Source organism: Macaca fascicularis, chromosome 19, assembly GCF_037993035.2.
Source record: "Macaca fascicularis isolate 582-1 chromosome 19, T2T-MFA8v1.1".
NCBI classification, from domain to species: Eukaryota; Metazoa; Chordata; class Mammalia; order Primates; family Cercopithecidae; genus Macaca; species Macaca fascicularis.
Window position 1 is genome coordinate 48,924,452 of NC_088393.1, and position 26,127 is coordinate 48,950,578.

Genomic DNA, 26,127 nt, shown 5'->3' on the forward strand with positions numbered 1-26,127 from the left:
TGGACAAAGCCGGGGAGAGCCCGGGCGCGGCCGGGGCGGGGCCGGTGCCCGCGGGGACCCGGGCGCAGCGGGGAAAGGAGGGGCGGGCAAGCGGCGAGAAGGGGAAGGAAGCGGAGGTGCCGGGCGGGCGCGGGGCGCGGGCAGGAAGCGGGGAGGGGCGGCGGGGCGGGGGCCTCCGGAAAAACGCCCCGACTTCCTGCCCCGCCAGAGCCAGGAAGCGGGAGCCGGGACCCAGGGCCCGGGATTGCCGAGCTCGACCTCGGGCGCCCCGCCGGTCACCTCCGCGCGGACACCAGGTACTCGGTCCCCGGCCCCGCCCGGCTTCCTCCCCTCGGCTGCTGGGGGAAGTGGGGAGGAGGAGGGAGGGGCTGGGGCGCTGCCGCCAGCGGAGGGGCCTCCTTCGGACCCCACGGAGCCAGCGGCCGCACCTCCTCGGGCCTCAGTTTTCCCATCTGTTAAAGGGAGCAAAGAGGGGAGAACTCACACTTGACGAGTACCCCTAGGTGGGGACGAACGGTGCGAGGCCGGGGCCAAGGCCTCCCACCTGCTCAGTGGAGGACAGACGATCACTCCCATTGTACGGGTGGGGAAACCGAGGCCCGGGGAGCCAAACCGACTCGTCCCAGGGAACGCACATCATGAGACAGTGTGGAGTTGGGATTTGAACTCGCACGTGCTTTCCGCAAAGCGCCATCCTCCAACCTCCGCATGCTTTAGGGCCACCTAAAAAAAGAAAAACAACAATAACAGCGACGAGGGCCGCTGTGAAGCTGAAAGTTGCAGAGTGCATTTGAAAGAGTTTTAGGAAAGCTCTTTTCTAGGTCATTAATTATACCGTGGGAGACAAGTGTAGGGAGAGAGCTGGAGGCCTTCTCCCATTGTACAGATGGGAAGACTGAGGCCTGCAGAGTAGTCATTACTTTTTGCAGATTACACTGCATGTCAGAGGGAAAGATGTGCTGGAACTCAAGACTTTTGCTTTTCCAGTTCCAAAGGAAGGGGGGTGGGGTGGGGGACGGAGGGGATTGATGTACGAGCGTTGGAAATTCAGCGCTAAATTTCCCTAAGTGGGGAGACTAATAGGACGGGGAGCCCCAATCCGCGGTCCGAGTGCTCAGCGCCGGGTTGACTCGGAGATCTCGGATCGAACTCGGGAGGAGTTGCACCCATCTGCACCTCCGGGCGCGGGGCGGGGCCCGGGGAGTGACGGGGGCAGTCGAGATACGGAAACGCCGGCCCTCCAAGACAGGCCAGAGCGGCCCTATCTGGCCTGCGTGGCGCAATGCAGCGCTAGAGCGGCCGGCGGGAGGAGTAGAGTCGTCGGGGCTGGAGCCTGGCAGGAGCCGGGCTAGAGCGGCTGGCAGGAGGAGTGGAGCTGGGCGCAAAGGTGGACTCAGGGCGGCTAGAGCGACGCGGCGGCAGGGGTGGGGAGAGTGCGGAGCCGGCGCGCGGAGGCTTCGGTTCCGGTGGCGGTGGTGGCTTTTCTTTCCACCTGGAGCAGGTGAGGGACGCGGTCCCCAGCGGGCGTCAGACCCTGACTCTGCACGTCCTCCCCGGCATCCCTAGCCGTGCACACTGCCACGTCCCCCGTAGGATTTAGGGCCCGCGTAAGACCGGCCACGTCCATGTAAGATTTGGGGCTCGTGTAGACCAGCCACATTCCGTATAGATTACAAAGTCTTTCAGACCCTCCAGGTTCCTGCCAGCGCCCCATGGATAACTGGTTTCTCATAGACGTGGGGTCCTCATAGATAAGGAGCATCCCCTGGAATCCGGGGCTCTACAGACCATGGGTCTCGGGACCCACCACGCACCCCTATGGAATTCTGAGCCCCTTTTAAGTCTCCGGAGGTTCCACAGACTGGCAGCTGTCCCTGTAGAATCATGATCCTGTATGATCCCTGGATCCTTTAGACCCACTGTGTGTCAAATAGAATCTGGGGAGTTACACATTCCAATGACTCCTTTTAGGTTCTTTAAGGCTCCCAGAAGTTCTTGGAGACCCCGAGTCACCTGCTCAATACCTTATAGACCCTGAGCCTTCCATAGAACTCAAGCACCCATGTAGCCCCCCAACCCAGGGACCTTCTAAACCAGTCCTAACCGCCCAGCGCCCAATGCACGTAGTGCTCCCTCTGCTGGACCCGCCACCCCCCACCCCCAGGCCTTGTCAGTTGCCTGTAGAGATCCATCTATTCTCTGACAGCTTCACCTATAATTCTCCAGCCTTTGTGGGACGCCCCCCAACCCCTCGTCCTAAACAAGCAACACTCTTCGCCTCCATCATCTCCAGCCCCCAGGCCTCTGTGGAGCAGCCGTATCCAACTTGCACTCCTGCCTAGGCCACAGTGACCACATACCGGTGGCTTTTCCAGGCATCCATAAGAAGATGTGATGTGTCTCAGAGCTTTGATTCACATTTTAGTTTGTGAAGGGTAGGGTGGGGGCTCCCCATGCTCTGAAGCAATGCCCTCTGTTTTGTTTTATTTTGTCTTATTTTATTTATTCATTGAGACGAAGTCTCACTTCTGTCACCAGGCTGGAGTGCAGTGGCGCGATCTCAGCTCACCTCCCGGGTTCAAGCGATTCTCCTGCCTCAGCCTCCCGAGTAGCTGGGACTACAGCCTCGCGCCACCATGCCCAGCTAATTTTTGTATTTTTAGTAGAGACAGGGTTTCACTGTGTTGGCCAGGATGGTGTTGATCTCTTGACTTCGTGATCCGCCTGCTTCGGTCTCCCAAAGTGCTGGGATTACAGGCGAGAGCCACCACGCCCGGCCTGTTTTATTTTAAGACAAAGTCTCACTCTGTTGCCCAGGCTGGAGGGCAGTGGCACAATCTTGGCTGTATGCAACGTCTGCCTCCTGGGCTCAAGCGATCCTCTCACCTTAGCCTCCCAAGTAGCTGGGACTACAGGCATGAGCCACCACACCTGGCTATCTTTTGTAGAGACAGGGTTTCACCATATTAGCCAGACTGGTTTCGAACTCCTGAGCTCAAGTGATCCACCTGCCTTGGTCTTCCAAACTGCTGGGATTACAGATGTGAGCTACTGGGCCCACCAAATGCAGTTTATTTTAAATGCATAAACTCTGTAGCCCAATTGCCTAGGTCTGAGTCCTGGTTCTGCTTCATATGAGCTGTGCCTCAGTTTCCTTCTTTGCTAAATGGAGATGAGAATAATAATAATCTCTTGGAGTCACTGAGATGATTAAATGAGTTATTACCTGTAAACCAGCGATGCCATGCCTGGCACTTACTAAGTGTCTCTTATGTGTCAGCTATCATTTCATTATCATTGTGATAAGGAATAAGGAGGCCGGGCGCGGTGGCTCAGGCCTGTAATCCCAGCACTTTGGGAGGCCGAGACGGGCGGATTACGAGGTCAGGAGATTGAAACCATCCTGGCTGACACGGTGAAACCCCGTCTCTACTAAAAAAAAAAAAAATACAAAAAACTAGCCAGGCGAGGTGGCGGGCGTCTGTAGTCCCAGCTACTCGGGAGGCTGAGGCAGGAGAATGGCGTAAACCCGGGAGGCGGAGCTTGCAGTGAGCTGAGATCCAGCCACCACTGCACTCCAGTCTGGGGGACAGAGCGAGACTCCGTCTCAAAAAAAAAAAAAGAAAGGAATAAGGAGATAAGAACTTGGCAAGCACACAGTTCCAGACCTGGCACCGAGCACTTGCAGAGATAATGAGCATCCCCTCCTTTGCCTTTTGTTTTGTTTTGTTTTGTTTTGTTTTTGAGAACAAGTCTTGCTCTGTCACCCAGGCTGGAGTGCAGTGGCGCATGGTCTCTGCTCACTGCAAGCTCCGCCTCCCGGGTTCACGCCATTCTCCTGCCTCAGCCTCCCAAGTAGCTGGGACTACAGGCACCCGCCACCATGCCCAGCTAATTTTTTGTATTTTTTTTAGTAGAGATGGGGTTTCACCATGTTAGCCAGGATGGTTTCGATCTCCTGACCTCGTGATCCGCCCACCTCAGCCTCCCAAAGTGCTGGGATTACAGGCGTGAGCTACCGCGCCCAGCCTCCTTTGCCTTTTTTTAATCTCCCTGCCTCAGTTGAGCATTTCTGCCTGTGAGTGGGATGAGCATGCACCCTCCACGTCCGTGGTCATGTTTCATAGTGAGACAGGGTCTCACTGTGTTGCCCAGGCTGGTCTCGAACTCCTGAGCTCAAGCGATCTTCCCACCTTGGCCTCCCAAAGTGCTGGGGTTACAGGCATGAACCACCTCGCCTGGCCAGTTTGCAAATTTATTAAAGTGAATGTTTAGCAGTGCTTGAATCTTGAATTGCCCGAGCTTAGATATTGGACAAATACTCTTTATGGGAAAGAGTAAAAATGATGCCTTCCCCAGGTGGACCCTCAAGGTGGCATTTGGACACTCCAGAAAGCATCATTGTTTAATCATCAAAATCCTGGTTACCATTTACTGGGGAGCTAGGGAGGAGGCCCATAAAGCAGGAGAAGGGCGGGTCTCTGCCAGCTAGGGTTATAAATAGCTTTGGGCTGTGGGGAGCCCCCCCCCACTGGTCCACCCCACCCCTCTTTCCACAGCTCCTTCCCGCCTGACACGGGCTCCGTGGCATTAGTCAGACTAATTAAGGACACAGAAGATGTCGGTGGAAAGACTCAGAGAGAAGTGGAGACTCAAGGAGAGACAAAGATGGGAAAGACAGCAAGAAATGGGGGAGGAAAAGGGATGGAGAGAGATGAGAGACATCTCTTGAGACCGTGACTCAGAGAGGTGTGGGGATGGTGGCTGCAGAAACCAGGTGCGGGAGGACAGAGGCACAGGGACAGGGACAGGACAGACAGAGCTACAGAAGCAGGAAGGGGGTGTCACCTCTGAGAAGGACAGATGGAAGGAGGGGAGGCAGGGACGGTGGGGAAAATGAGACAGTTCTGGAGGAAGGCAAGGAGAAAAATCAGGAAACAGGGTGAAGAGAGCCCAAGACATGAGACAGATTGGAGGGACAGCCAGCCAAGGAGAGCCGGCTGCAGACAGACCAAGGTGCACGTAGGGTGGCGGAGACAGACGCACCTTGGAGATGGGCTGTCTGAGGTCCCATCACTTATTTTCCGGGACTGGAAGCGATGAGGTCCCTGGGGGAAAGAAGAACTGGGTTTGGGGACTCCTGGTCCCTGAGGGAGGAGAGTTCTGAGTTTTGTTTTCTTATGTGGAGAGTTGGGGGTTGGGGGTTTGTCATTGTGACTTCCTGTCACAGGAAGTGGGGCTGGTGGGTTCCAAGCAACATCCTGCCCCAGGCCTGTCACAGACCAGAGGAGACCCCTGCACCCCACTTCTCTCCCGCCTCTCCTCTAACGCTCCCATCCCAGCTTGCCTCTAGGCTGTGCTCTCAGGAATTAGCCCCCAGGCCTCTGATCCCTCCAACCTGGGAGTCCAGTCCCCCAGCCCCCTCTTCCATGAGAGCGTTAGGGACTCCAGATTGCAGGCTCTCAGACTCAGCCTTCCCATGGACCCAGGCTCCTGAGCCTCCAATGCCTGCCCCCGCAAGGCTCCCGTCCTTGGGCTCCCGCCCCCTGGCGGGTCTCTGAAGGGCTCTTTGTGGCCACACAGAGGCCCCATTGAGCTGCGGAGGCCGGGATGGGGGAGGCTGTTTACTCACCTTCACACCTGGGCCAGGAATCTGTGAGTAACCACCCTGGGCCGCCTCCTCCCACCCTCCTAACCGCAGCCCCTCCTCTTCCCCCAGCCCTGCAGAGCCCAGGGAGATGGAAGACGTTGCCCGAGGGGCGGTGAGTGGACAGAGCAAGGGGTGAGGGGACTCTGGGGCTGTGGGTGGGGAGTTCTGTGGACTGAAGCCGCCCTCCCCTTCCACAGGCCTCCCCAGGCCCCTCCCGGCCTGGCCTGGTTCCCGTCAGCATCATCGGGGCAGAGGATGAGGATTTTGAGAACGAGCTGGAGACGGTGAGTGGGAGATAGGGTGGAAAAGCTCTGTCCCAGGCTCAGCATCCCGCCCCGGGTCCCCTCCCACCTGTAGATGTGTCTTCTCGGCCTCTTCCCACGGTCTGTCCCATCCTCTCATCTCTGTGGTACCTCCCTCCTCACCTCGCCGACCCCATACTCCGAGCCCACACAGCAGCATGGACGCCCACCCTTCTTACTCTTAACCCCATTTCTTATCATTGCTCTCTCCTCTCCCAGCAGGGACCCCAATTTCTTCTCTCCTAATTTCTGTCCTCATCATCCACCATTATAATATTAAGTCTCATCCATTCTCCCTGACCACCTGCCCTTGCTGTCATCATTATTTCATGGACACTGTCACCACTCCCCACTTCCCAGGAGCTAACCCTGACTTGGATCCCTTGTGAAGTATCAGGAATGGGTAGGGTCAACCCCAAGGCCTCTCCTCTTCTCCCCATTGTACTCACCCCTGCCTGAACCCCCAGAACTCAGAAGAGCAAAACAGCCAGTTCCAGAGCCTGGAGCAGGTGAAGCGGCGCCCAGCCCACCTCATGGCCCTCCTGCAGCACGTGGCCCTGCAGTTTGAGCCAGGACCCCTGGTGAGGGCAGGGCTGGGTGGGCACAGGGAGGGGTGGGGCTGGGACAGGCACAGCTTTTGGCGAATTAAACCAGTGAGCTAGTGCTGGGAGGGTCTGGAAAAGCAGATCTAGAAAACAGAGTGCCAAATCTAGAAAGAGAGAATGCCTTAGACAAGAGCCAGAAAGCACGCCACGTGACCTCAACAGGCTTACAGATGCCCAGGGTAGATCTCAGTGCGCAGCGGGCAGGGTACACATGGCAGGACCCCGCAGAGCCACAGAGAGTCCAGCAGCCTGGCAGAAACCACATCCCGTCCCACTTTGTGCCTGTGGCAGCGCTCCCCATCAGCCTGTGGCAGCGCCCTTCCGTGGACTCTGGGGTACCGAATCCTTCTCTCCAAAGCCTTCTCGGCAGATGCCAGCACGCAGTCATTCAGGGTTGGTGCTTGAGAGAAGGCTGTTAGCCATCCCAGGTGTAGGGGGCACAGCGGGCCCTGATCCAGAAACAAGAAAACTACCACACACAGCTCACAAAGGAGACCACAAAATTGTGGATCCAGAAGCCTCCGTATGAGGCAGAAGATACCTGGGAGGTGTGGATGGACAACCGTGCCATCCAGAAACACCTGCAGAGTCTAGAAAAACCAGCAGGTGATTTAGAAAGGGAGAGGCCACAGTGCTGGCTGGCAGTGGATCTGTAGACAAGGGTCTCGTCCCAAGAAAACCCGGTCCAGCCCAGCACAGCATAGGAGTTGGGGACAGCCAGGGCACTGCACCATGTGGACATGCGTAGTAGACCCCTCCAGAAAACGAGAAAATCGATAGAGTGGGGAGAAGCGCCCAAGGCATGCGGAAAGAAGAATACGTCAGCTGCAAGACCAGAGGCTGGTCATCCTGACACCAAAGCATCAGATATGCAGAAATTTAGGAAATTGCAGTCTTTCCGCCGTCTGCATTCTCTTTCCAGAAGAGTGGCTCCCCGCACAACCACATGCATGGAGACTCTGGCCCTCTGAGCAAGGGGGTCCCCCATTCAAGCCTTGGGGTTTCTAGACCACCAGATCATGGACATCAGCCCAGGGATCGTGCTGACTACTATGTTCTTTTACAGATGTGGAAACTGAGGCCTAGAGAGGGTCAGGGACTTGCCTGAGGTGACCCCAGCAGCCTCTGAGCATTTTGAGGTTTATCCTCACACAGCTCCCTCACCTCATCAGCTTGTGGGGAGCCGATCGGAGATAGCTATGGTCCCCTGGGCAGCTTCCTGTTGGCCTCTCTTAGAATTTTGCTATATTTGGGGAGTGTGGAGAGTGGATATAGATTTGTTAAAACTGTTTAAAGTGGAGAAGGAGGACCAGGCCTGGTGGTTCATGACTGTAGTCCCAATGCTTTGGGAGGCTGAGGCAGGAGGATGGCTTGAGCCCGGGAGGTCGAGGTTACAGTGACTGCACCACTGCACTCCAGCCTGGGCGACAGAGTGAGACCCTGTCTTGAAATAAATAAATAAAAGGTGGGGCCGGGCACGGTGGCTCATGCCTGTAATCCCAGAACTTTGGGAGGCCGAGGAGGGTAGATCACTTGAGATCAGGAGTTCGAGACCAGCCTGGCCAACATGGTAAAACCCTGTCTCTACTAAAAATATGAAAATGGGGCAGGCATAGTGGCTCACGCCTATAATCCCAGCACTTTGGGAGGCCGAGGCAGGTGGATCACCTGATGTCAAGAGTTCAAAACCAGCCTCATGGTGAAATCCCATCTGTACTAAAATACAAAAATTAGCCGGGCACAGTGGTACACGCCTGTAATGCCAGCTACTCGGGAGGCTGAGGCAGGAGAATCACTTGATCTTGGGAGATGGAGGTTGCAATGAGCCAAGATTGCACCACTGCACTCCAGCCTAGGCGAAAAAAAAAAAAAATTAGCCAGACGTGGTGGTAGGCACCTGTAATCCAAGCTACTCCAGAGGCTGAGGCAGGAGAATTGCTTGAACCCAGGAGGAGGTTGCAGTGAGCCGAGATCGTGCCACTGCACTCCAGCCTGGGTGACACAGCCAGACTCCATCTCAAAAAAGAAAAAGGAGAAAAAGTCCCACTCCCATTGGAGTGAGTCCATTTCCCAGATGAGAGCGCCCAGGAGCCAGGGCAGGCTGGAGTCCCCACTGTCACCCAGCACAGGGGCTGGCACTCAGGAAATGCGTGACGAATGACACAGTGAGCCCCGCTTGTCCACCTGTTCTTTACAAGCCCTCAGTAGGCACAGGGCACCATCTGGGACACAGATGGATCAACCTACAACACCCCTCAACACACACAAACCCTTGAGCTGCTCAGTCTTTCTAGGCAGCAGAGTGTAGTGGAGACAGGCTGCCTGGATTCGAATCCTAACTTTGCCACTTAGTAGCTGTGTGATTTTGGGTTTTATTTATTTATTTATTTTTGAAACAGTCTTGCTCTGTCACCCAGGCTGGAGTGCAGTGGTACAATCTCCACTCACTGCAACCTCCATCTCCTGGGTTCAAGCAGTTCTCCCTGCCTCAGCCTCCCAAGCAGCTGGGATTACAGGTGCCCACCACCACACGTGGCTAATTTTTTAATTGTTTTATTTTACTAAAAATAAAAAAGACAGGGTTTTGCCATGTTGGCCAGGCTGGTCACAAATTCCTGACCTCATGTGAGCCACCTGCCTCGGCCTCCCAAAGTGCTGGGATTGCAGGTGTGAGCCACCATGCCCGGCCTAGCTGTGTCACTAAGCTTGAATAAACTTGTCGAGCTCCGTTTTCTCATCTGTAAAATGGGGATACTCACGGTCCCTACACTTGAACATGTTAATGCACGTAGAGGGTGTAGAGCAGCGTCTGGTATACAGTAAGCCCTCAGTATAGACAGTAGTAGTAGGTATCGTTATTGCCAGGAGGAGAACATGATGAAGAACCACAAAGGACCACAGCACAGAATGGAAAATTAGAAAATGTGAATGGCGGCCCCAGGGAGCCTGCAGGGGAACCCAGGGCCTGGTGTTAGGGGTGGAGGTCAGGGAGTTTTTCCCGGAGGAGGTGGCAGTTGAGTCCCTTAACCATGGGGTGGTCAGGAGGCAGGGAAGGCCCTCTTCAAAGGGAGACTGTGGTTTGAGGCAGGGTGGGGGAGCGGAGAGTCACACTGTGTGTCTCCCCTAGCTTTGCTGTCTGCATGCCGACATGCTGGGCTCACTGGGCCCCAAGGAGGCCAAGAAGGCCTTCCTGGACTTCTATCACAGCTTCCTGGAGAAGACAGCGGTGAGAGATCTTCAAGCTGCCCCAACCCCGCAATCCCTGTTTGGGCCTGCAGAGTCACCATGAGGTCCCCAACCTCTGCCCTGAGGGCAGCTGCTGACCCAGGCCTTCCCCAGCACCCTCACTTATGTCAGGGTTCCTGGCAGTCCTCCCGGCCTGCATCTCAGCACACCAAGTCCTCCTCTTCACCCCATTCTCTCTCTTGAGCAGGTTCTGCGGGTGCCGGTCCCTCCCAATGTCGCCTTTGAACTTGGTAAGGAGAAGGATGGGATGGGGGAGAGGTGTCTAGCAGGGACTACACCTCCCAGGAGGCCAAGGGGAGGGAGGCCGCACTCCCATGCTCTGCTCGGACAGCCGAGATTCATTCATTCCTTACTGGCAGCGGCCTCAGGAAGAGTGGCTGTTGGAGCCAAAGGTGGGTGGGGGCCGTGGTCCAAGCCACCAGGAAGTGGACCCTAGCCCCCACGTGTGTCCCTGTAGACCGCACTCGGGCTGACCTCATCTCTGAGGATGTCCAGCGGCGGTTCGTGCAGGAGGTGGTGCAAAGCCAGCAGACAGCCGTGGGCCGGCAGCTGGAGGACTTCCGCTCCAAGCGGCTCATGGGCATGACGCCCTGGGAGCAGGAGCTGGCCCAGCTGGAGGCTTGGGTTGGGCGAGACCGAGCCAGCTACGAGGCCCGGGAGCGGCACGTGGCGGAGCGACTGCTCATGCACCTGGAGGAGATGCAGTGAGTGGGCCAGCCCTGGTGGGAGCGTTGCCCCTCCCTAGCGCCGGGGCACCCCTGCTACCTCTGGCATGTTCCATCCCGTTTGCGGGTTCCCTCTTCAGCGTCAGGGTTCATTTCTTGGCACTGGGGCTCTTCCTCTGCCCTGGCGTTTTAACTCACCTTGGATCAGAGTCTTCCCTTTCCAACTTTGGGGTTCCCTTGTCATTTCTGGGTCTTGTCCATGATCTGGCACTTGGATCCCGTCCTCCTGGATGAGAGACCTCCCTCCCTCTTGTGACGGTCCTTCCCGATCCCTTCCGCAGTGTCCCCTCTCTGTCTCTCTTCCCCCTGCCTATCCCAGGACAGCAACCCTGAGATGTGTCCTGGGTGGACGGGGACCCCAGACCTAGCAAATATGTCACAAACATCTCTCTTCCTCCTACAGACATACCATCTCTACCGATGAAGAAAAGAGGTGAGGGGGGCAGGGAGGGCGGCAGGGAGAGGTGTGCAGCCTCCTGGGTTTGAAGGAGGAGGGGGCTGGGGGTCTGGATTCCTGGGTCTATGGGAGGAGAGGGCTGGGGACTTGGACTTCTGGGTCTGAGGGAGGAGGGCCTGGGGCCTGGACTCCTGGGTCTGAAGGAGGAGGAGGCTAGGGGCCTCGACTCCTGGGTCTGAGGGAGGAGGAGGAGGCTGGAGCCCTGGACTCCTGGGTCTGAGGGAGGAGGAGGCTGGGGTCCTCGACTCCTGGGTCCGAGGGAGGAGGAGGCTGGGGGCCTGGACTCCTGGGTCTGAGGGAGGAGGAGGCTGGGGGCCTGGACTCCTGGGTCTGAGGGAGGAGGAGGCTGGGGACCTGGACTCCTGGGTCTGAGGGAGGAGGAGGCTGGGGCCCTGGACTCCTGGGTCTGAGGGAGGAGGAGGCTGGGGACCTGGACTCCTGGGTCCTGGGTATTGGGTAACAGCCCTTGCCCCTGTCCTTTTGAACCCTCTCATCTCTCCTCAGAGTCTCACGGGAAGTAGTTGTGGAGTCAGGATGGTGCCTCTAGTGGCTCTGTGTGTGTGTGTGTGTGTGTGTGTGTGTGTGTGTGTGCTCTGCCTCTAGTGGCTCTGTGTGTGTGTGTGTGTGTGTGTGTGTGTGTGTGTCTTTGTGTGTGTTGAGCCCTCACTGTCTCCTCCCTACAGTGCTGCCGTGGTCAACGCCATTGGCGTGTACATGCGCCACCTTGGGGTGCGGACCAAGAGTGGGGACAAGAAGTCAGGGAGGAACTTCTTCCGGAAAAAGGTGCTTCCCTCAGTGCCCTGTCCTGACCCTTTCCTCTCCAGAGACCCCCTGGGAGCCCCATGACTCTGGACACCTGGCGTCAAATTCTGCTTGGTTGTCTCAGAGATGCTCAGCCTGGTCTTCCTCCCTGCCGTCTTGCAGGTGATGGGGAACCGGCGGTCGGACGAGCCTGCCAAGACCAAGAAGGGGCTGAGCAGCATCCTGGATGCCGCCCGCTGGAACCGGGGAGAGCCCCAGGGTAAAGCGGCTCTGGCCTCTGCCCTCCCCTGTCTTCCCCAGTTCTTCCCACTCACTGTCTCACTCTCTCTCATTTCAGTTCCAGATTTTCGACACCTCAAAGCAGAGGTTGATGGTAATGGACCTGTAGCCAGAGCATCCATCCCTGGGGCCTGTGGGGGAGGGGGCTGGGGCCTGGATTCCTGGGTCTGAGGGAGCAGGAGCTGGGCCTGGACCCCTGGCTCTGAGGGAGGAGGGGCTGGGGGAGTTCCTGGGTCTGAGGGAGGAAAGGCTGGTCCTGAACCCCTGGGTCTGAGGGAAGAGGGACTGGGCCTGCACTTGGCTGGGGGAGTTCCTGGGTCTGAGGAAGGAGGGGCTGGGGGCTCAGACTCCTGGTTCTGAGGGAGGAAGGGCTGGGGGCCTGGACCCCTGAGTCTGAGGGAAGAGGGGCTGGGGGAGCTCCTGGGTCTGAGGGAGGGAGGCCTGGGGCCTGGACCCCTGGGTCTGAGGGAGGAGGATTGGGCCTGGACCCCTGGGTCTGAGGGAGGAGGGGCTGGGGGCTGGGACTCTTGGGTCTGAGGGAGGAAGGGCTGGGCCTAGACCCCTGGGTGTGAGGGAGGAGGGGCTGGGCCTGAACTCCTGGGTCTGAGGGAAGAGGGGCTGGGGCCTGAACCCCTGGTTCTGAGGGAGGAGGGGCTGGGAGAGTTCCTAGGTCTGAGGGAGAAAGGCCTGGGGCCTGGACCTCTGGGTCTGAGGGAGGAGGGGCTGGGGGCCTGGACCCCTGGTTCTGAGGGAGGAGGGGCTGGGAGAGTTCCTGGGTCTGAGGGAGAAAGGCCTGGGGCCTGGACCTCTGGGTCTGAGGGAGGAGGGGCTGGGGGCCTGGACTCCTGGGTCTGAGGGCAGAGGGTATGGGGGACTCCTGGGTCTGAGGGAGGAGGGGCTGGGAGCCTGGACTCCTGGGTCTGAGGGCAGAGGGTATGGGGGACTCCTGGGTCTGAGGGAGGAGGGGCTGGGGGCCTGGACTCCTGGGTCTGAGGGCAGAGGGTATGGGGGACTCCTGGGTCTGAGGGAGGAGGGGCTGGGGGCCTGGACTCCTGGGTCTGAGGGCAGAGGGTATGGGGGACTCCTGGGTCTGAGGGAGGAGGGGCTGGGGGCCTGGACTCCTGGGTCTGAGGGCAGAGGGTATGGGGGACTCCTGGGTCTGAGGGAGGAGGGGATGGGGGCTCCTGGGTCTGAGGCAGGAGGGCCTCCTGGTCATGGTGGGGAAGGGCCTGAGCACAGCCTCTTGCATCCCCCGGTTGTTGTAGATTTGAGTTACTGTTCTCTCATCTCCCTCTTTCTCCCTCACTATCTCCCCAGCTGAGAAGCCAGGTGCTACAGACCGGAAGGGAGGCCTGGGGATGCCCTCTCGGGACCGCAATGTTGGGGCTCCTGGGCAGGACACCCCTGGAGTCTCTCTGCACCCTCTGTCCCTGGACAGCCCAGACCGGGAACCAGGTGAGAGTTTCCTGGGCCAGGGCTCTGTGAGGCCCAGGGATCCAGGGTGGGGGTGCTGCCTGCCCCCTTGGCACCCCCAGATGGAAGCCACTCCTCAGCAACACCTCCCCTTTGCTCTTAGCATCCGCTCCTCCCTGCTCCTGGTCACCACTGTCATTCGTAACTTTCCCCTTCCCTCAGTTTGCCCTTTCCACGACTTTCCTCCCAGGCTCTGACCTCTCTGCTGGTGCCGTGTCTCCCACCCCCTTGGACTACGTTTTCCATCAGCCCTTCATTTTCCAGAACCTTCCCTGCGTACATGACCAATCTACCCTCTGAGCTGCATTGCTAGCCCCCTAGGTGGGAAGCCCACCAGCCCCATGAGCTTCATCCCTCACCGTCCTTACACCTCTGTGGCCTCAGGCCCTTGGATCTCTGCATGGCCAGGCCCAGGCTCACACACCGGCTCTGCTGACTCCTCGTGTTTATTTAGTGTTTTGGATATGACTCCCATTTATTAGCCTCCGTTTCCTTGTCTCTAAAGGAGTATGAGAGGGTGGGGAGGATGAATGGACATGGAGGCAGCACAGAACTCAGGCCCTCCTGACCTCAGGGGGCTGCAGTCTGGTTGGGTGGGAGAGATGTTTGTGACTTACATGCTAGGCCTGGGGTCCCCATCCCCCCAGGACACACAGGGGCACCCACTTCTGTTGCATCTTCATGCCCCTGCCCCTAGTGGCCCACGGTCGTGTTCTCAGAGGTCTTAACATCTTTCTGTCCCGTGCTGAAGTCCATTGCAGCCTCGTGGTGTCTGCCAGGCACTGGGTAGCTTTAGCCCCCACATTTCCAGGCCCCCAGAGTGTGGGTCTCGTGGCCTCAGAGGCCTTCCAGCCAGCCCTGCTCCCTCCACCCCACAGGTGCCGACGCCCCCCTGGAGCTGGGGGACTTATCCCCGCAGGGCCCAATGAGCCTGGAGCCCCCGGCGCCCCCAGAGAGTACCGATGAGGGGGCCGAAACCGAGAGGTGCCCAGGCTGGGGTGCAGGGGTGGGGGCCGTGGCTTACTGGGCACTGGTGGGTGGGTGCAGGGTCGCCGCTGCCATCTGCGCCTGCCTGTCCCAGCCTCTCGCTCCGCCTGCTCCTCTGCTGCTCTCTGGGTCTCGCCATTCCTCTCCCTTCTTCTTTCCTTTTCTCATCTCCCTCCTGCTTCCTCATTGCCCCCCTTTCCTTTATCCTTACTTTTTCCTCTCCTCCTTCCTCTCCTTCCTTTTTTCACTGATCTTTCTCCTCCTCCCTTCCTCTCCACCTCTCCTTCCATCTCCTTTATTTCCCCCCTCCTTTCTCACCTGGGTTTTCTTTCCCCACTTTCCATCCCCCTCCGATCTCCCTGCCACTTTCCATTTTTTCAGCCCTTCTTCCCCTTCTCTTTCAAGCCCCCCCACCCCACCCCGCCTCGCTCCTGCCTCCTGGTACCCGTCCCTCAACCCCCCACCCCTCTGCTCTGTGCCCCGGGGGCCCTGTCCCCCTTACAGCTGGGGGGCAGGCTCTGCCCCCTGCCCGTCCTTGTGCCGCTGCTTTGGGGACCCTTTGGTGGGTGTGGGGAGGTGGGTCGGGTGCCATCTGGGCCCACCTCTGACCCTGTGCCCCTCTCTCCCCAGAAGGTGGAAGAGGTGGGTGCCTGGGCCCTGGGTGGGGGAAGGGCTAGCCCCTCCCCCATTTCTCCCAGCCCCTCCCCTCTCCCCATGGCCACTCCCTCCCCTTCACTCCCTGTGAGGGGTGGGTGGGGACATCACCCTCCCAGTTGAAGAGCTAAGTATGGAAATCCTCCCCACCCCATAAACGCCCTCTGTTGCCATCCCCCTGCCTCAGGGAAGGGAGGGGGTCAGTCCTACACTCCATCCTGGGTTCCCCATCCCTTCCCCCATCAAATTTCAGTATCCCCCCACTGACACCCCCCACTACCCCAGCGCCCCTAAAATCCCACCACTCCTCTGACTCTCTCCTCTCTCTTCTGTTGCATGTTTGATCCCTGTCCTGGTCACCCCTGCTCCCATCCTGGTCTCTCCCCGTCTCTGTCCCTGTCCTGGTCTCTCCCCGTCTCTGTCCCTGTCCTGGTCTCTCCTTGTCTCTCCCTGTCCTGGTCTCTCCCTGTCTCTGTCCCTGTCTTCTTCTCTCCCCAATCTCTGTCCCTGTCCTGGCCTCTCCCCATCTCTGTCCCTACCCTGGTCTCTCCCCGTCTCTGTCCCTGTCCTGGTTTCTCTTCGTCTCTGTCCTTGTCTTGGTCTCTCCTTGTCTCTGTACCCGGCCTCTGCCTGACTCTATCCTTGGCCTCGGGGTCCAGGCTATCAGGGCGTCTGGGGCGCTCAGAGAGCCTGCGGGTGAGTGACCGCCGCCGGCCTTCCCGGGGCAGCCTCGGGGCTAAGGGCCGGGGTGGGGGCCGCTCCCGGAGCGACGTGGACATGGACCCCAGTTCCGCCACGGCAGTGCTTGGCCCTGCCCGACGAGCCACGTATGTCAACCCTCTCCCTTCCCCCATCCACTAAGGCAGCCTGGAGAATCAGGGAGGGATTGTTATCAGAGTCACAGGAATGGGCGTTGGAGGCTGAGGTCATTGAGGCCAACTGTGGTCACAGACCTTGGAGGAGGAGGGGTAGAATGCTTCTAGAGATCTGGGGACTGTAGTGTAGTCAGATCTAGAGACCTGGTCTGCTGCACGGGCCACCCTGGGGGCATCGAATGCCAAGGCCACTGACCGGGGTTGAATGCTCTAAGAGGTTGAAGGCTGCTTCCTGGGATGGCCCAAGCTGGGGCCCTAACAAGGCCTCCGTCCACAGCCCTGAGCCTGGAGATGAGGGGGAGCCGGGGCGGTCAGGACTGGAGCTTGAACCAGAAGAGCCTCCTGGCTGGCGGGAACTTGTCCCACCAGACACCCTGCATAGCCTGCCCAAGAGCCAGGTGAAGCGGCAGGAGGTCATCAGCGGTGAGTACCGCCCCCGTCTGCCCCACTGTGACCAAGGACACAGTCCAGCTCTGGCAAAGGCAGGTGCAGAGACATGTTCATCTTGGTGTTATTTGCCATAGGCAGCACTTGAAGGCAGCTTCAAATTCCCTCTTGTTCCAAGTTCAGATTGTTCCAACAGAGACCACTTCGATGGAATGTGAATGCCACTGTGGAAGGGACGTTTCCAAAAATCGAGTAGTGCAAGACAGTGCTGATGTTAAGAACACTGCATTTCTGGTGCAAGCCTTTATTTGCTTACTTGCAAAATGTGGGTACTAATAGTTCCTACCTCAGATATTGTCATGAAGATGAGACAATTTGTGTGAAATGTTTAGCATAGTGCTGGGCACAGAGGAAGAGCATTTTTTTTTTTTTTTCATTTTTATTTGGGCAGGGTCTCAGTTGGTCTCCAGGCTGGAGTGCAGTGGTGCAGTCACAGCTCACTGCAGCCTTACCCTCCCAGGCTCAACTGATTCTCCCACCTCAGCCTCCCGAGCAGCTGAGACCACAGGCATGTACCACCATGCCTGGCTAATTTTTGTACTCTTTGTATTCTAATTTTGTATTCTTTGTAGAGATGGGGTTTCGCCATGTTGGCCAGGCTGGTCTCGAACTCTTGGGCTCAAGTGATCCTCCTACCTCAGCCTCCCAAAGGCTTGGCATTACAAGTATGAGCCAGCAGGCCCCGTCAAGGAAGAGCATTTTAATGAGATAGTTGTTATTTGTTTGATCTTAATTGCTTAGGGGAGAAAAGATCCCCACGGGGGAAAGTTTAGGAGAATGATCAGTATATTCACAGTGCTTGCTTCTGCATGGAGAGATGATGAGTGTATCATTTTTGTCTTTTTCCTTTTTTCCTGTGCTAATTGTGCGGTGGCTGGGGAGGCTGGCGGCAAAAAGAGAAAGCTTTTTTTTTTTTTTGAGACAGAGTTTTGCTCTTGTTGCCCATGCTGGAGTGCAATGGCACAATCTCAGCTCACCGCAACCTCCACCTCCCAGGTTCAAGTGATTCTCCTGCCTCAGCCTCCTGAGTAGCTGGGATTACAGGCATGCGCCACCATGCCCGGCTAATTTCGTATTTTTAGTAGAGACGGGGTTTCTCCATGTTGGTCAGGCTGGTCTCGAACTCCCGACCTCAGGTGATCCACCTCAGCCTCCCAAAGTGCTGGGATTACTGCCCGGCCCAAGAGAAAGCTTTTGGACTTGATTGAAAGCTTATTTACAGATTACTTCCTAGTAAAAAAGGTACTTACTCAAAAATTTTAGGGGAGTGGTTGAGTACTTTTTGAGTCACAGATCCTTCTAAGGACATGATAAAAATTTAAAAAAAAAACCACATGAGCCATGTGCTATCCATTAGGACTTTCCGGAAGATGGAAATGTGCTGTATTTGTGCTGCTCACCATGGGGACCACCGGCCACCTGTGGCTGGTGAGCACTCGAAATGCACTAGGCCGGGCACAGTGGCTCACGCCTGTAATCCCAGCACTTTGGGAAGTCGTGGGCAGATCACTTGAGGTCAGGAGTTCAAAACCAGCCTGGCCAACATGGTGAAACCCCATGTCTACTAAACATACAAAAATTAGTCAAGCGGGCCGGGTGCGGTGGCTCAAGCCTGTAATCCCAGCACATTGGGAGGCCGAGACGGGTGGATCACAAGGTCAGGAGATCGAGACCATCCTGGCTAACACGGTGAAACCTCGTCTCTACTAAAAAAATACAAAAAACTAGCCGGGCGAGGTGGTGGGCGCCTGTAGTCCCAGCTACTCGGGAGGCTGAGGCAGGAGAATGGCGTGAACCTGGGAGGCGGAGCTTGCAGTGAGCTGAGATCCGGCCACTGCGCTCCAGCCTGGGCAACAGAGCAAGACTCCGTCTCAAAAAAAAAAAAAAATTAGTCAAGCGTAGTGGCACATGCCTCTAATCCCAGATACTCGGGAGGGTAAGGCAGGAGAATTGCTTGAACCCAGGAAGCAGGAGGCGGAGGTTGCAGTGAGCCCAGATCACTCCACCACACTCCAATCTGGGTGACAGAGCAAGACTCTGTCTCAAAAAAAAAAAAGCAAAAAAAAAAGCACTGGCCGGGCGCAGTGGCTCAAGCCTGTAATCCCAGCACTTTGGGAGGCCGAGACGGGCGGATCACAAGGTCAGGAGATCGAGACCATCCTGGCTAACATGGTGAAACCCCGTCTCTACTAAAAATACAAAAAACTAGCCGGGCGAGGTGGCGGGCGCCTATAGTCCCAGCTACTCGGGAGGCTGAGGCAGGAGAATGGCGTAAACCCGGGAGGCGGAGCTTGCAGTGAGCTGAGATCCGGCCACTGCACTCAAGCCTGGGCGACAGAGGGAGACTCCGTCTCAAAAAAAAAAAAAAAAAAAAAAAAAAGCACTAAAAATTTCGTTTCAATTAACGAAAATGTAAAGAGTTGTACGTGGCTGGTGACTATCATGTCGGACAGGATAGCAGTTTCTCTCCCCAGAAAGAATATGCGTAACATACAAAATTGTGCACTTAGACTCAGGGGATTTCTAGGACCCCTGAAACTCACACATATGCCCTCTGCGGGGGTCCCTGGATCTGAGGCTGTCAACCACTGTATAATGTGGCTTGATGGTTAGACACTAAACACAGCTGCAAGCTTGCTGGTGGGTGGGATGACCAGCTTGTCCCCATTTGCTAAGGATATTCCCAGTTTTATTACTGAAAGCCCACGCAGGCAAACGGGGACCATTGGTCGTTCTGGCTGGCTGGCACAGCAAAAAGGGAAAGGCAAGACGGTGGGTTGAGGACTCCTCAGTGGCCTTTTTTTTTTTTTGAGACGGAGTTTCGCTCTGTCGCCAGGTTGGAGTGCAGTGGCGCGATCTCGGCACACTGCAACCTCTGCCTCCCAGATTCAAGCGATTGTCCTGCCTCAGCCTCCTGAGTAGCTGGGACTACAGGCGCCTGCCACCACGCCCGGCTAATTTTTGCATTTTTAGTAGAGATGGGGTTTCACCATGTTGGCCAGGATGGTCTCGATCTCTTGACCTCGTGATCTGACCGCCTCGGCCTCCCAAAGTGCTAGAATTATAGGCATGAGCCACTGTACCTGGCTCCTCAATGGCTTTTAAGAGGGCAAATGACTCCACCAAGAGAAGTTTTTTTTATTTGTTTGTTTTCTTTTGTTTTTTTGAGATGGAGTCTCGCTCTGTCACCAGGCTGGAGTGCAGTGGCATGATCTTGGGTCACTGCAACCTCCACCTCCCGGGTTCAAGTGATTCTCCTGCCTCAGCCTCCCAAGTCGCTGGGACTACAGGAGCCTGCCCCCACACCCAGCTAATTTTTGTGTTTTTTCAGTAGAGACGGGTTTTCACCATATTGGCCAGGCTGGTCTCGAACTCCTGACCTTGTGATCCACCCTCCTCAGCCTCCCAAAATGCTGGGATTATAGGCGTGAGCCACTGTGCCCAGCCGTTTTGTTTTGAGACAGGGTCTCGCTCTGTTGCCCAGGCTGGAGTGCAGTAATGCCATTATAGCTCACTGCAGCCTCCAACCTCCTGGGCTCAAGGAATCTTCCCATTTGAGCCTCCCAAGTAGCTGGGACCACAGGCACACACCACCACACTCGGGCTTTTTTTTTTTTTTTTTTTTTAATTTTTGGTAGAAACAGGGTTTCACCATGTTGCCCAGGCTGATCTTGGACTCCTGGGTTCAAGCAGTCCTCCTGCCTTGGCCTCCCAAAGTGCTGGGATTACAAGTGTGAACCACCGTGGCTAGCCAGAGAGAGTTTTTTCCCACCAACCTAGGAAGCGTTCCTCCCTGCTCTGCCTCATTCCTCTAGCCTGCCCCTGAGGTCATGCCCCCTAGTCTGCTCCCTCCCCAACGTGCTTCCTGCTTTGGTGGCCCTGCAGAGCTGCTGGTGACAGAAGCGGCCCACGTGCGCATGCTGCGGGTGCTGCACGACCTCTTCTTCCAGCCCATGGCGGACGGCCTCTTCTTCTCCCTGGAGGAGCTACAGAACATCTTCCCCAGCCTGGACGAGCTCATCGAGGTGCATTGTGAGTGCAGGGCCAGGGTCCCTCTGTGTACCCCACTGCCCCACGGGCAGCTCTGTTCTAGCCCTGGGTTCAACCTGCTCGGGAACCCCAGGGTTCACATGGGGTGGGAGCAGATACGCCATCCGGCCCTGAAGAGCAGACACAGATACACCTGCAGCCCTATTCCCACCATGCCGCAGCAGGCCACGCACAGCATATTCCACGCCCTGATGGAGGATCCCTTTCCTCCTGCCCCCACAGCCCTGTTCCTCGATCGCCTGATGAAGCGGAGGCAGGAGAGTGGCTACCTCATCGAGGAGATTGGAGACGTGCTGCTGGCCCGGGTGAGATGCCCAGCCCTCCCCCTCCTCCCAGCTAGACACTTGGAATCCAAGCCCGGAGCGGGTCCTGAGCCCACCCTAATCTAGTCCCAGGGTCTGGGCTTCCAGCGTGTCGTACTTTAGGCCCTGTTCTTGCCCATCCCCACTGAGACACCTGCCTGGCCTGAATCTTACTGTAGTTTGATGGTGCTGAGGGCTCCTGGTTCCAGAAAATCTCCTCCCGCTTCTGCAGCCGCCAGTCGTTTGCCTTAGAGCAGCTCAAAGCCAAGCAACGCAAGGAGCCTCGGTTCTGTGCCTTCGTGCAGGTGAGGCGGGGTCTGGACTCCAGCTTCCTGGGGAGGAGGGGCCTGGAAACCCAGACTCCTAGGTGCCTGCGCCCTGGGGTGAGCCCGAAGCCTGGGCCATCACAGCGCCAGCACCAGTTTCCTGCAGGAAGCTGAGAGCCGCCCACGGTGCCGCCGTCTGCAGCTGAAGGACATGATTCCCACGGAGATGCAGCGGCTGACCAAGTACCCCCTGCTTCTGCAGAGCATCGGGCAGAACACAGGTACCGCAGGCCCGCCTCTCTGGGCCTCGGCTCTCCTTTTTTTTTTTTAATTTTTTTTCTCACTCATTTTCATCAGTGATACCATCACGGCTCACTGCAGCCTCGACCTCCCAGGCTCTAGCCATCCTCCCACCTCAGCTTCCCGAGTAACTGGGACCCCGGGGCACACCACCGTGCCTGGCTAATTTTTTTAATTTTTTTGTAGTGACAGGGTCTCGCCATGTTGCCCAGGCTGGCTTTGAACTCCTGGTCTCAAGCGATCCTCCTGCCTCAGCCTCCCAAAGTGCTTGGATTACAGGCATGAGCCACCATGCCCAGCCAGCTGTCCTTTGTCTAACCTTGGCTGCTGAATCTGGAGCCTCCAGGGCAGGGGTTCACCAGAGCTGCTCTCTCCCTTGCCTGCAGAAGAGCCCACGGAACGGGAGAAAGTAGAGCTGGCAGCCGAGTGCTGCCGGGAAATTCTGCACCACGTCAACCAAGCCGTGCGTGACATGGAGGACCTGCTGGTGAGCCTGGGCTGACCCCACACCTGGGACAGTGTGGGTGGTATGAGAGCAGGGGGTGGACCCTACCTCAGCCTGTCCAGAAGTCACACCCTACCCCTTGGCTTGTCTCCCTCAAGGGTCACTGTGTGTCTGGGGGTTGGCTTGGCCCTCAGCACCTCCCTCTGAGGGTCATTGGAGGTCAGGCTCGACCCTCAGCTTGCTCCCATCAGAAGTTGGTCTTGGCTCTCGCCTTACCAATGTAGGTCACTGCGGGTCAGCCCTAGCACTTAGCTTGTCCCCATAACGCTCCCGTCTCTGCCCCAGAGGCTCAAGGACTATCAGCGGCGCCTGGACTTGTCCCACCTTCGGCAGAGCAGCGACCCCATGCTAAGCGAGTTCAAGGTGTGACCTTACCCTCCTGCCTCCCCTGCCCCGCTACTCTACTTGGCCCAGGCGATTCTGTGACACAGTCCCCAGCCTGTCCTCCCCATCCCATACTATACGCAGGGATTGAGAGCTTTGGCCCCCACCTCATGCCAATCCCATGATCCCCAGCCTGTGGTCATCCCTGGTCACTGCCCTGCCCTTCCCTTCCCTTCCCCACCAACCCCAATCACCCCCCGCCAACCTGCACGAACCATCACCCCCTCCTGCCTCAGAACCTGGACATCACCAAGAAGAAATTGGTCCACGAGGGCCCACTGACGTGGCGGGTGACAAAGGACAAGGCTGTGGGTGAGTGCCAGGGCAGCCACCTAGTGCAGGGTGTGGGGGCAGTGAGCCAAGGGCGGGGACGGGGTTGCATGGGGGCGCTGTGTGAGCACTGCTCGCCCCGTAGAGGTGCATGTGCTGCTGCTGGATGACCTGCTGCTGCTGCTCCAGCGCCAGGATGAGCGGCTGCTGCTCAAGTCCCATAGCCGGACGCTGACGCCCACGCCCGACGGCAAGACCATGCTGCGGCCTGTGCTGCGGCTCACCTCTGCCATGACCCGCGAGGTGGCCACCGGTGAGCACAGCCACTGTATGGCCCAGGGCAAAGGGTGTCTCTTTTGGGCAGAGCTGCCTGTGGAGTGGGGAGCAGAACCCTCTACAGAGCCAGGGAGTCAGCATTCTGGCAAAGAGGTTGGGAAGTGGGTGGAGGTGGGCAGGGCGGGGCTAGGCCTAGTAGGTTTTATAAGTGAGGTAGGAGCTGCTGCAGGTGTTTGCACAGAGGCGTGTCTTGTATAAATGAGAAGAAAGGCCAGGAGCCCAGTGAGGAGGGATTTGTAAACACACAGTTGGGAAGTTGCACCAGGGCCACAAACACTGGGAGAAGCTGGAGGGTGGGAGTGGCTGGCAGGGTTTTGTTAGGTAGGCCAGGGGACTTGCCTGGTTCCCTAAGGAGGTGTGAGGGGGGAGCTCAGGAGGACACATCAGGCCCTGGATATTAGTGGACAGTGAGTTGTGAGTTGAGTCATGGGAGCCCTGGGAGCAGCGCTACTGTGAGTGACTTCCCCAGCTTGTGCTCACGAAGGGGCATGCACTGGGGGGACCTGGGCTCTGAGTCCCATCTCCCCGTCTCTCTGCAGATCACAAAGCCTTCTACGTCCTTTTTACCTGGGACCAGGAGGCCCAGATATACGAGCTGGTGGCACAGACTGTGTCGGAGCGGAAGAAGTGAGGAGGGTTCTGAGTTCTGAGTGTGGGTTGAGGAGGCCCAAGCCTCTGGGTTCCCGGGTACAGGAGGGCTGTGGGGAGGCCCCGGCATAGGGTCTGGGGTCTCTGACTGCCCAGGGGTTTGGCCTTTCTCCCCAGCTGGTGTGCCCTCATCACCGAGACTGCCGGATCCCTGAAAGTCCCTGCCCCTGCCTCTCGCCCTAAGCCCCGGCCCAGCCCGAGCAGGTGAGGGGGGCCATGGAGAGAGCTGGAGGTTCAGGGAGGGGGGCCGGAAGGCAGGGCTGGCTTCCCTCCACAGCTCCAGAATGCAAACCCCAGTCCTGTTGAGTGTGCATGTGTGTGAGCGTGCGCATGTGTGAATGCATGTGTGTACATACATGTGTGCCTGTACGCAAGCATGTGACTGTGCGTGCATGTGTAGTATATGTATGCATGCATGTGTGTGTGTACGTGTGTGCATGTATGGTGTGTGTGCGTGTGTGAGAGCATGTGCATGCATGTGTGTGCGTGTGTGTGTGCCGACCCCACCACTGCCCCGTCTGTCTCCTGTCTCCAGGCCTCTGTGTCTTCCATTGTCTGGGCCTCTCTGTCTCCCTGTCTCCCGGCCTCGACCTCTGTCTCTCTCTCCGGACCTCCCTGCCTCCCCACCTCCAGCTCTCTGTCTCCCTGCCCCCGTGGCCCCCCAGGGCCAGGAGTGTGGGGTCACCCAGCACTTCCTCCCCTCAGCACCCGAGAACCCCTCCTCAGCAGCTCTGAGAACGGCAATGGTGGCCGAGAGACGTCTCCGGCTGATGGTGAGACCAGAGGGATGCTGGGTGAGGGGCCAGGTTGGGGCTCACGGGTGAAGAGGGGCATCCACAGGAGGCCCGGCAGGATCTGAGCGCCCTCCCTGTTCCCCCACCCAGCCCGGACCGAGAGAATCCTCAGTGACCTCCTGCCCTTCTGCAGACCAGGCCCCGAGGGCCAGCTCGCTGCCACGGCCCTTCGGAAAGGTAGCCCAGCCCTGCCCCTCCAGGGTGGCCACCGGCCCAAACAGTGCCTCTGTTCCAACTAGAACAAGGCTCTCCCTGTCAAAAATTTCCTTACGCCCAGCTGCCAGAAAACAAATGCTCCAAACCCACCCGGCCTGCACCACTGTCCTGGGTGCCCATGTCCTTCTTCTGCAGCCGCCATCCCTTCCTTGACTCTATATTCACCCTCTCCCTGATCATATCTCTGTCTTCAGTACCTTCCTGCCCTGTCCCAACCCTAAACCCAGCCTCACTTCTTCACCTCCCTTTGGATCCCCCAACCCCATCCGCTCAGCCTTGCCTGGGACCCACCCTCACCTCCAGCCCCTACACATGCCATTCGGAATCCCCCATCCCAGATCCCATCCTGGCCCCCGGTCTCCTGACTCCGCCCCCCTTGCCCCTGGCCAGTGCTGTCCCTGAAGCAGCTTCTGTTTCCGGCGGAGGAAGACAATGGGGCGGGGCCTCCTCGAGATGGGGATGGGGTCCCAGGGGGCGGCCCCCTGAGCCCAGCACGGACCCAGGAAATCCAGGAGAACCTGCTCAGCTTGGAGGAGACCATGAAGCAGCTGGAGGTGGGGCGGGGCAGGGCGGACCAGGAGTGCCCTGAATGGGCCGGGGAAGGAGGGGGCCCCCCTCATCCATGACCCCCATGCCACCAGGAGCTGGAGGAGGAATTTTGCCGCCTGCGACCCCTCCTGTCTCAGCTTGGGGGGAACTCTGTCTCCCAGCCTGGCTGCACTTGAGGTCCCTGTCCAGGAAGGTGAGTGGGGGATCTGCGGGCCAGGGCACTGTCCTGAAAGGAGGGTCCCCCTCCAGAGCTCGCATCCCTACAGCCCCTTCTGTCCATCTCCCTCTTTGTCTTTTCTGAATCTCCCCACTCCACCTCGTGTTTCTCATCTCTGTGTCTCTCTTTCTGATAATCTGTTTCTGTCTCTGTGCCTGCCTGCCTCTCCCCACCTCCCCTTCTCTCTCCGCTCTCCCTGTCTTGTCTGTGTGTCTGTCTCTCCCTGTCTCTCTCTCCATCTCCCCATCTCCCGTCTTCTCCTACATCCCCCAGGCCTTTTGCAAGAAGGAGAGGAATGGGGGAGAGGACGTGAGGGACCACCCCCACCCACACAGCTGCCGCAGCATCTCACACCCTGAGGGCCTGAGGAGAGGGAGCTGTGGGCCACGCCTGGGAGGGGCCCAGCTGGGGTCACTGGCCCTGCATGAGCCTCGGCCATCTCTCCCTCCTGCCCTCTGCTTGGGGGACTCAGGGCTTCATTCCGGAGGGCACCACGGTGACCCGGGCCATCTCAGTATTGCCTGTGGGGGCCACCCCTCCACTCCCCACCCCCAAGTGCCTTCGCTCTGTTTTTATACCCTGAATTGGAGGTTTATTTTTTAATATATATTATCTAAGAAGAGATCTGTGTGTGTGAGGGTGTGGTGGGGCCTGGCGTGGCATCTGGAACTCTCTGTCTGGCGTCGACTTCCTGGGTCTGTGCCTCTGCGCCTGCCTCTAGTTGTTCATTCATTCATTCATTTCTTTGTTTGAACCGTTACTCCCCAGGCACTCTGCACACACACTGGGTATGAGGCATCCCCCTGACACCGCCCTCCAGCTCCCACC

The 26,127-nt window shown here is 57.8% G+C and overlaps 1 protein-coding gene across 14 annotated transcripts; it reads left to right on the plus strand.

Moving 5' to 3' along the window:
- Positions 1-206: 206 nt before the first annotated feature.
- Positions 207-25,916, plus strand: ARHGEF1 (Rho guanine nucleotide exchange factor 1). Of its 14 annotated transcripts, none has more exons than XR_012427634.1 (30): positions 207-296; positions 5,720-5,762; positions 5,848-5,934; positions 6,420-6,533; positions 9,685-9,783; positions 9,991-10,033; positions 10,261-10,507; positions 10,932-10,961; positions 11,669-11,768; positions 11,910-12,006; positions 12,085-12,120; positions 13,344-13,481; positions 14,378-14,483; positions 15,800-15,967; positions 16,293-16,438; positions 20,348-20,494; positions 20,735-20,817; positions 20,994-21,119; positions 21,247-21,361; positions 21,767-21,867; positions 22,171-22,248; positions 22,506-22,581; positions 22,685-22,852; positions 23,415-23,502; positions 23,641-23,727; positions 24,059-24,296; positions 24,408-24,494; positions 24,924-25,087; positions 25,175-25,275; positions 25,573-25,916. XR_012427634.1 is itself a non-coding variant. In XM_065535555.2 (30 exons), the coding sequence occupies exons 2-29, from the start codon at positions 5,739-5,741 to the stop codon at positions 25,256-25,258; spliced, it is 2,907 nt and encodes a 968-aa protein (XP_065391627.1). In that variant the 5' UTR covers positions 207-1,501; positions 5,720-5,738; the 3' UTR covers positions 25,259-25,275; positions 25,573-25,916. The 14 variants fall into 14 exon arrangements, 12 of the variants coding, with proteins under 12 accessions (XP_065391627.1, XP_045235424.1, XP_065391625.1 ...); XM_065535555.2 differs by having other exon boundaries at positions 207-1,501; positions 24,229-24,296; XM_045379489.3 differs by having other exon boundaries at positions 24,229-24,296.
- The last annotated feature ends 211 nt before the right edge of the window (positions 25,917-26,127 follow it).